The following is a 10,054-nucleotide window of genomic DNA, read 5'->3' as shown; positions in this document are numbered from 1 at the left end:
CCCCGGGAAAGCGTGTATTTTTCAGCTGTAGCGTGATGATCACAGGTAATCGCGTGGGTGTGTGAGTGTGTCTGTGTGTATGTGCGCACGAGTACCGATCAAAACAGATACGGATTCGATTGGTGATGAATATACGGGGCATACGGGTTCGAGATTAAGTGAAAAACGTTTGAAACAACAAAAAAAAACTAACAGACGCACAACGGAACATAGAAATTTTTTTTTGGTTGTATTAAACAGACGTAAGGTACAGAACCAAAATGAAGTAAAGAAAGCACACGCGCCAAATTGAATTTCTGAGTTTGATTTGTTTTTTTTTTGTCTTTGTTTATGGTGAAAACCAATAACGGAATAACGGAAGAAATCAAATGAAAAGAAAACAGACGTAAATTATAATTTTTATTGTATTCCATATTTTTACTATTTTAATGTTTTGCTTTTTTATAATTTTTATATATACACATAAGAACGTATTCAGGAAAATAAAATCATACACTGATTAATTCGATTATAAAAAATGACAAATCAAAGCATAATTGATGCTTCTAACAATCTAGCTTGCTTTTCGGCTATTGTTTTGTGACTGGTTCGAAATCGAATTTGTTTGAAGTTTGTCGAAAACATAACGCAAGGTGAGATACTAAATCAAACTACACGACGTGACAAATGTTTATGATACTTTTGCTAAAGATTTCTGCACTATCAGTATTAGAAGTTATTTGAGAGCCACTCAGTTTTGTCCTAAAGGTGGTATCTGGTCTGGTGCTGTAATACGGAAACTGAATCCTTGAACGGAAATCGAGCGGTGTTTCGACAGCGACTCTTTATCGTCTCATAGTTTTAGTGTTTTTGGTTGTTTTTGTTTGAGTTTTTTTTTTGTTTTAAGATTATTTATTTTTGGATGTCCAACAATCTAGCATCATGTGGAGCTACGATTTTCCGTTTAAAACATGAAGGAATGCTAACTTCACTTGTTTTACTCAAGCATCTTTGTACTTTATCGTCACCAAACTTTACGCTTTACGCTCTTGTGAAACATTATACTAGATTCTTGGACGCATTTTTTTTTATATGAGTTTCATCTGATCAGTAATAAGGAACTGCACTCTTTGTTCATTATTGCGTTAATACTCAAACAAACAGAGTACGTTTCGGTTGGTTGCAAACTGTAGATAATTGAAATTATGGAGCATCAAACTGCCAGTTTATACGGAAAATCATTCATGAATACACTAAAGAGTTACAAAAATATACTTAAATTACTAACGATCCTCTATCCAAACTTGCTCTGTTTTTAAATAAGTATGAAAATCTGTTGAAATAAATAGTTTTTCTCTCTGTTCGTTTCGCTCTAAGTATATATTTTCTCATTTTATTTTAAAATCTTATCAAGCCAAAGCAAGAACAAGAGCGGGCAGATTAAGGTGAGAAGAAGGTAGAAAGAAAACATATAGTCACATCCTATTGCACACATCACTCTGAATTCCTTCTAAAAAAAAACCTAAAAATAAAGAAAAGAAAACACACAAAAAGGAAGAAAAAAAATTAAGAAATAAACGAATATAAAACTTATGGAAAATCATGTAATGAAATAAAGTAAATTATGATTAACTTATAACCAGTTCAGTAAGTGGAGAAGATAATAAGTATGCAATGCGTCCTTCGCCGCATACGTCCATATTACCGTTTGATATTACCTTCTCGAGACTTCATGAACCAAAGTAAATAAAAATAAAATTACAACTAATGTTCGTATCAACCATAATACGAAGACGAAAACAACAATGAATAACTGAAGAATATAATAACACAAAATCCATAAGTAGCAACAACACTCTACGGAAACGACGACACCTGGTACTGTCTTCATTACTGCATATTGCCCTTTCGTTGTTTGGCCTACTCTGATTACGCGTGTTTGTGTTTGTGTTCGCCGTTTTTTTTAACGAAATTATAATAAAAAGAAAAAGAAAATTGTACACATCCTGCTAGGATCCTAAAAACAATTATAATGCAAACTATAAAACAAAAATTAATTATCTTTCTGTCTGCTCTGTCTGAATGATTTTTTCCTGGATTTACTGGATGTCTTGCTAGAACTCGTTGGTACAGTGGTGCTGGTTCTACTATGTGACTCTTATCATGTTAACCGAAATCAAAAACACGAAACGAAAGAAACCAAAACAAACGAAAAAACGAACGTATAATCATAGAATCAAACGAAGAAAAAGAACAAACTAAGAAAGAAACTGAAAATGCAGTAGAACAAAACAGAGATCAAAAATGTTCTCGTTTGCCCTTTGGCTCCAGAAGCCATTTGTATCGCTTTCCTCATTTTGTTTTTTCCTTTTTATGCATGTTTTTTGGTTTTTGCCATCAAATGTCAAATGGATGCGTGTGCCCTTTCGTGCATAGTCGACCACCAGGGGCGCAAAGCGCAAAGAATGTTCGAGAGCGAGCGAGAAAAGATCGAAAAAGTCATTACTCAGCGAGAACTAAAAATATATACGGCACACAGTGCTTGTGTACAAATCGAGCTGAAACATGTGTCAACACATTCTTGATTTCTTAAATGTTATTTTCTTGTTTTGCTCGTATCACAGTTTAATGGAATAGATTCGGATGGTTAGCATCGGCAAAATTGTTGCATTTTTTTGTTGTTTTGCTTGTTTTCACGAGGAGTAAACGCCCGTTTTCGTGACACTTTCGGTTGCATCGATGCTAAACACTCGGCTGTCAGTGGGCGACCTGTCACAGCCTCTAGACTAGAAGTTACGAATGGTATTTCACATAAATGCTTGAAAATGTGGAACTTAGGGAAATGGAATTGTTATGTTAATGAAAAACCCAGGAATAATCGAAATTGAACCTAGGCAGAAAATAAAGTAGAAAATTTCATTCTAACATCTTACTTCGTTCTAATATCATCAGGTTTTTTTGTGAGAGAAGGGTAAGTTGGAGTATTCTTGTTTTGTGTTGCTACCATTCTGTTTTTAGCGATGCCTGTTTCATAAAGGGGGTTTGAGTTTGTATATATTAATAACTTGGTTTATGTTACCTTAAAATTACTGTGCGACATTGTTATTTTTCCTTTCACATATTTTTAATTTGCAGTTTTGTTTATATATATAATTCATTCCTTCCTCTCAGGCTCAACACTTTCAGATTAATGATGCTTTGCTTAGCTTGTATGGTTAAAAGGTATGAATTTTACCCTCATAGTATGAGATTTAGATCTGCTTAGATTCGGTTTTTAGTGCCAATTTTCTGATCAAGCCTCGAACAAAGACGAAAGTTCGCGGCCCATGTGGTGGGTTTCTGGCTCGTAAATGTATGAGAATTCTTTATTTGTGGTTTTTTTTTTCATAATCGGATAAAAAATAAACCGATACGAAAACAGAAAAATAAATAATAGATCGTCACATTTCTGTTACCAGACCTGAACAACGGGTTGGTAAGTGTTGGTACAAAAAATTCCGAAATCAAGCAACATTGAAGCCATACGAAAAAAAAACCTGAATGGCCACAAGTGAACGGAAGAGTGTATGTAACAAAACAGAATATCTCCATTTGTCAGGGAACTAGTTATTATTCTACTTTATCTTCAACTGACGACCACAGTATGGCTCATTTGACTTATTTTTATACCTTTCTTAAGTACGTTTCTCGTTTGTTTTGTGTCTCTTTCAATTTGCGCGTTCTTCCATCATCGTTTTTTTTTTTTTTGTTTTGTTGTGTCCGTAGATTTTATCTTCTCAATTTGACTAATTCAATGGGCTTTGAATGGGGTTCTTTCTAAATTTAACCACATTTATGCTTTTTCACTTATTTCACACTAATATGAGATCCTTTGCGTGTTAATGCTTAAGCTGTAAAACTTGTTCTTGTTTAGCAAGTTTCCCTTTTGTTCTTTCGTCAATAAATAAGATGTAAAAATAAATAAAATTTTCCTAAAATATTATTACACAATCTTACTATTTTGTATCGTTTCTCATCGTAGCTTGCTCGCATTAATGCTCTGATGTGCAATGTGTGATGAACTAAAATCGTGGCGACGTTGGTATATTAGAAGTTATCTCGTTTCTGTTAATAAATATTGCAGTACCACTTTCATTACACTTTACGAAAATACACTTTGTCGGTATAGATTAATTGTAGTTTCTTCAGTTAATATAGTAAGGGGGACATTAAAGACTAACGCGTAAAAGAGCCTATCCTGTGTTTTTACTATGCTTTTGTAAAAGTTTCTTTTTCTTTCGACTAGATTTTCGTGTTTCTTTCAGTTATCATGTTTTAGCTGGCATTTCACTGCACTTAGCTATGTTTGTTTCATTGATCGTCGTTTTCGTCATCAACGGTCAGCAATGCAACCGTTGTGTTTTACTGTAACGTTTTTTTTTTCTTTCTCTCATTGTTCATTCAATGGACTTACTGACAGCTTTCTTCTCCACACAGACACGGTAAATGTTAAATGTGACCTCCTACCAGAGGAAGCCTGTCAAAGTTTAAACTAATATGGTTTCAACCTCAGCCAGTCCGTTAGCATGTTGAAGCCTTAGAATTACGAATTTCCAAAGATAATTTTTCAGCCGAACAGATCGTGAAAACAAAAATTAAATTCTTCTAATGACTTGTGTAAATCCGCAGCAAGAACGTGCAGTCTCTGGGGCCGATCACATCACACGTTATCATCATCATCATCATTCCAGCTGCGCATATTGTGTAAACAAATTCCGACCGAATCGAAAAAAAAGAGCACATCATGAGTTGAGTTGCTAATTAATCTCTAATGAAAAGAGTAGTGTACTAACACTAGAAACGCGATACTCGTGCTAGAAAAAAAACGCGAACTAGCGTAGAAAGCTACACGGTTTTCCAACGTTTTGCTTTTAACTTTGAGTAACGTTCAACTCTATGTCTCAGTAGGCTTTGATTACAAGTTGGAAAAAAAATATCTAACCAAAGAATCAGTCGTGATCAAAGATTAAAGATTACGGCTCGATTAGCGGGCGAGAACTAAGCAAAGCGAAAGCAATGGCTGAAATAATGGAACAGAATATCCAGAGAAAGAATAGAACATGGTTGAATTGCACACATACTTGTTTTTAGCTCTTCTTCTTTCGCTGGCTTCGTTTCACTGCTCGCTTGCTGCGGATTTTGCTGAGTCTTTTCTGTCTCTAGTTATAAGGTTGAGCAACGTCAACCGCGAAGGGGGGGTTACAGTAAGTTTTTTTTTCTATTTTTCATGGCTGGCTTTGATGTTTTTCGCATGCGCACCCCCGTCTCTCGTTGAATAAAAATGTTGGAAGAATTCCAAACTCAGCGGAACGCACCCCTGCTCACTGCTAGACACGAAAATCGCACCCTCGTCAATTTGGTTGAATGTTTAATTTGTAGTAGTCTGATTTGTGTGCATGTGTGAAGAAAGCGTTGCACCAGCGTAGCTCGGCGACGGGGGTGGTTTATCGATCTCCTCAGCGAGGGGTGGCGTACCGATGAGTTTAACAAACCTTCCACTCAAACCAGCAAGTTTCTTGCACTTAGTGATCACCGAAGCTGAAATCAAAACATCAGCATCAGAATTACGAAATTTGATTTGAAATGTAGTCTGCGTTGCATTGTTATTATTGAATTTTTTTTTGGAGTACAGCGAACGAAGGAGAATTAAATTTTTGTTCACATTCTGAGGCCAGAGATAGTAGTAGAAAGAAAAAAAAATGGTATTTTTAGCGGAATGAGAATCATTTAAACACTTCAACATGCGGTGATCTCGTGTGGTCTGGTATGTTAGTGTGATTTTTGTTTGTGGAAAGGAGAAAGAAATCTGCTAGGTAGTAAATCAAGAAAATTACTTCGATTTGTTGGTTTTGAAGCTGACTTGCAACACCCGCTGGCCGAGCGTATATCCATTCAGTGATCGAATCGCCAGCATTGCCTCCTCATAGTTGGTCATGGTGACGAATCCGTATCCTTTGCACTGGTTAGTAGCCGAATCTTTGATGATCTTCACATTCTGGACGGCTCCGAACGGTCCGAACAGTTGCCACAACGTGTTTTCCTCTGTTTCCGGTGCAAGATTGTAGATGAAAATGCTCCATCCGCCAGATGGAGCAACAGCTCCAATACCATTAGTCGGTGCAGTTGGCAACATCATATCCAACACTTCACCTCCCATCGGTGAGAAACGTGCCAAACCCTTGTTAATTGGATGATGAATAGCTCCTAACCGGCGAGTCAACTGCGGGTTCAGGAAAGTAGGCAAAGCCGGTTGTACAATCTTAGTGCTTGCAGTGGTTTGTCCGGGAGTATTCGAAAACTTCACAGTGATCGGATCGGTCAGTCCCTTCGGAGTTGTTCCATTCAATCCAGCAATTGCTCGTTCGGCTTCCTTGCGCTGATCGTACCGAATAAAGCCGACACCCTTGGGTTTATCATTTCCATCTTGTACCAAAACACGGCTCGTAATAATTTCCCCATACGGTCTAAAAATAACCTCCAACTCTTCTTGGGTGATGGTTTTCGGCAGACCAGAAATGTAAAGGTTAGCTCCCTTGATTCCTTCCGAGCTGGGGCGAGCGAATGACACTTTCAGTACTTTGTTCTGTAGGCGCAGACCGTTCAACACACTTACTGCCTGTTCGGCATCCTGTGAACGGTGAAAATTTACGAAACCGTACCCCAAGCTCTGTCCCTTCGGTTGACCCGGGTAGATAACATTTTTGTCGCGCACCAGCTTCACACTTTCCACCTCACCAACACTGGAGAAGAGCGAACGGATCTCTTCTTCAGACATCGTTTGAGGTAAATAATTTACAATCAAATTGGTACGGGTAGTGTCGTTTCCAGAAGCCGTCGCATTGGTGCTCTGCGATTCGCCATTTTGTTTTTGTAAATCTTGCACGGCCGCTAGCACTTTGTTCGTCATGACTGAAGTAGTAATTTTGAGGCTGTACTTTTAACTTGCTTTCACGAAGAAATTGGTTGTATGTGTTTCCACACACGTTTTTTTTCACTTTTTCGCACTTTTAAAACTGGCGATAACTCTGCTCAGACACTTTTAGCGAGTGTCGATGAATGGGTAATTTGATCGCAAATGTTTCCGGTTTCAAAGCACTTTACACTTGTAATCCGTTTTTATTTTACAGGCCACAAATCACTTTATGTCAATCAAAAACGTCGGCCCAAATTTGCTAGTAATTCCTCACAAAAACGAAGGAAATTCAAGTGAAAAATCAATTTTATTCTTTATCTCTTTCACTCTTCCGTCGTATCAGACGAGATGCCACTTTCTTCTTCTCACGCGCGTGTGTAGTTATATAGATGTGAATGTGGATGATCCCTGGAACTGCACTACTATAGAAATAGGAGCTAACTGTTTTGAGATTAAGCTGGATTCTTTTAAAAAGAGCACAACCGTGACGCTACGCTGATGACGATACAATGATTTCGTAATGGCTGCCACGCACGCTTTTATAGACTATTCGGTGTGCTTGTAGTAGTGCGAACATTGCGCTTGTCGCAGTACATCACCGATACAACAGATGATCTCAATGATGAAGGAAGGAAATGTTGCATCGCTTGCTTAGTTCGAAATACCAGTTTTAAATTGACTGTTGCTTTTGCCGAAATTTTAAAAAATGTGTCAGCTTTTCACTAGATAATTATCATTTACGTGTTATATTTTCGATTGGCACTATGCAGTTATTTTCTGACGAAATATTTCGGAGGAATTTTCCAAAGGTAATAAGAAAAAAATTGAATTAGTCCAAAAGGAAGACGTAAGAGCCCCGATCTATTCAGTAAGTATAATAATTACCAATTACTGTTGATTATTTATTGAAAACTCCTTCCAGATCCTGCTTTCACTGTCTTTTTCGTACTCTGAATTGAGATGACCAATAATAAAACACCCTTTTTCCCAGGTTGGTGGTTCAATGCATAGGACGCTGGTCTTACAAGCCAGTTGTCGTATGTTCGAGCCCCGACCTGGAAGGATTCTTAGTGTCAGTAGGATCCATAGTACTAGCCATGCAATGATTCTGTACACTAAGAATCGGCTGCGAAGTCTGTTGAAACAGAAAGGCCAAATTCCACAAAAGAAATGTAACGCCAAGACTTTGATTTTTTCCCAACTTTAGCTTTTGTGATAATTATTTCGAACAATTACAAAACAATTTTTTTTTAACGCTCGATTACTAATCACTCGTCTATTCATGATTCAACCATGAACGCATTTGCCGAGCTAACAGCAAAATTACTGCTGACAAGTTCGGCAAAAATTGACAGTTACCAAATTCAGGATTACTGAGGTTCTCCGTAACTGTACATTTTCCCGAGACGATTTCCGAACACTCGGCTTCGCTAAATATCGACGTTCTCTTGCTGAAATTCAACAATCAAATTTAGGTGTGTATGAAACACCGGAGTCTTAACAACAATTTAAATTATTCCTTGATGTGGATAGACTTTTTGAGGACCTGAAAAATTACCGACCTTCCGGTAAATTGTTATCCTAAATTTACTAATTTCGGTAAAATGATCGATTGCTGTAATTTATAAAACCGTATATCGGTATTTTTTTTTTTTGAATTGCCGAAAATTATGAGATAAATTGCCTAAATTTCAGTGAAATATATTTTTGCCCTGCTTTTTCGGTATATATTTTCACTGATATCAAAACTAATTTTTAAGTGTGCGTGGTTCTTAATCCGTGTGTAAGGATGTGTAATATCTGAGTATCGATCTGTCAATCGAATAATCGATGATTAACCCGGATAATTGAATGAAATTCAATTGATTTGGTTATAATTTAATTGATTACGTAATTTTAATTCACGAAAGTAATAGAATAATTTGTCTCAATTACCGGAATGATTGGTGCATGAAAATGGAACTTGTGTTTATAATTCCAACTGAGTTTATAATAAGATCTTCTAAAGGTTACCATTTTAGGAAAACAGCTATTGTTGAAAAACACTCGACATTTAACACTAGAAACATGAAACTTATGAGTCTAGAAACATGAAATTTATTAAGAGAAATACTTTTTAAAAAGTGTGAATTTTTATTAGTGAGCACTGATAAAAAACGACACTTTGTACTAAAGCGTTTTACACTTGATTTCGCCTCATATGATTTGACACTTAAATCGTGAAGGGTACATCACTTCAAGTCATATGGAAATGGATTTTTTTAAAAGCTACACTGAAAATCATTTCTACCTATTTTTGAGGATAAATTACTCATTGTCGAGCTCTTCTATAAGCTACCCAAAATTAGGTCGTTTTCTACTCAAACTTCGAGTTGATAGATAAAAATGGGTAGCGTGCTTTGTTACTGCACAACACTTGTACTAAACTTACATTTACCTAAATTTTGAGGTCATCAAATTGGGGAGATGCACTTTAGTTGATTTTGGGTAGGTTTTGACCCAAGGGGCAAATCACTCTAAACTTTATCTGAACTCAAACAAGTTTTACCGGGAGTAAAAAGGTTTAGCAGGGAACTCGCTGGATTAGAATGGGATTAGAAAAGTTTAGCCGAGATCTGGAAAAGCATTATTTTGACAAAAGAAGCTGTCAACGTAGTATTTGTTTCTTTTCTGTTTTTTCTTTCTTTTTGTAACTGCTCAATGCAGGCAAAGACATCATATTAACAAGATATCCAGCTCTCACATTTCCCGAACAAATCATTGGCAACATCTTTTTTTGGGAGCATGATGCCCTCATCGAATCTCGTGCATAGAAGTAGAGGAAGGAAATATCAAATTCGTGTGCGCCAAATTAGCAGCACTACGCACCTAATACAATTGACATGATATGTTGAATGTGATACCGTACGATGGCGTTACTGAACTGAAGATAGATTTCGCTCCAAGCTGACAGGGTCTTATGCAGGTCAACTCTTTGTTTACTGTTTTTTTTTTTTGCGAGCAGAGATGCCAGATATTTTCAAAGAAAATCTATATTGTTTTGTATAAAAAATCTGTATTTATCTGTATTCTCTAATCAAATAAAATTTTGGAAAAGTTTGTACTAGCTTGGATGTCTGTTTT

The 10,054-nt window shown here is 36.6% G+C and overlaps 1 protein-coding gene across 3 annotated transcripts; it reads right to left on the bottom strand.

The window, feature by feature from the left end:
* Positions 1–386: 386 nt before the first annotated feature.
* Positions 387–7,454, bottom strand: LOC131432956 (protein elav-like). 3 transcript variants are annotated; one of them, XM_058599612.1, is made up of 2 exons: positions 5,853–7,454; positions 387–5,556 (listed from the first exon to the last, which is right to left on the bottom strand). In XM_058599612.1, the coding sequence occupies exons 1-2, from the start codon at positions 6,923–6,925 to the stop codon at positions 5,541–5,543; spliced, it is 1,089 nt and encodes a 362-aa protein (XP_058455595.1). In that variant the 5' UTR covers positions 6,926–7,454; the 3' UTR covers positions 387–5,540. The 3 variants fall into 3 exon arrangements, with proteins under 3 accessions (XP_058455595.1, XP_058455593.1, XP_058455594.1); XM_058599610.1 differs by having other exon boundaries at positions 387–4,709; XM_058599611.1 differs by having other exon boundaries at positions 387–1,501.
* Positions 7,455–10,054: the final 2,600 nt, after the last annotated feature.

The sequence above is a fragment of the Malaya genurostris genome, chromosome 2 (genome assembly GCF_030247185.1).
Source record: "Malaya genurostris strain Urasoe2022 chromosome 2, Malgen_1.1, whole genome shotgun sequence".
NCBI classification, from domain to species: Eukaryota; Metazoa; Arthropoda; class Insecta; order Diptera; family Culicidae; genus Malaya; species Malaya genurostris.
This window is presented reverse-complemented; position numbering and strand designations above follow the sequence as displayed.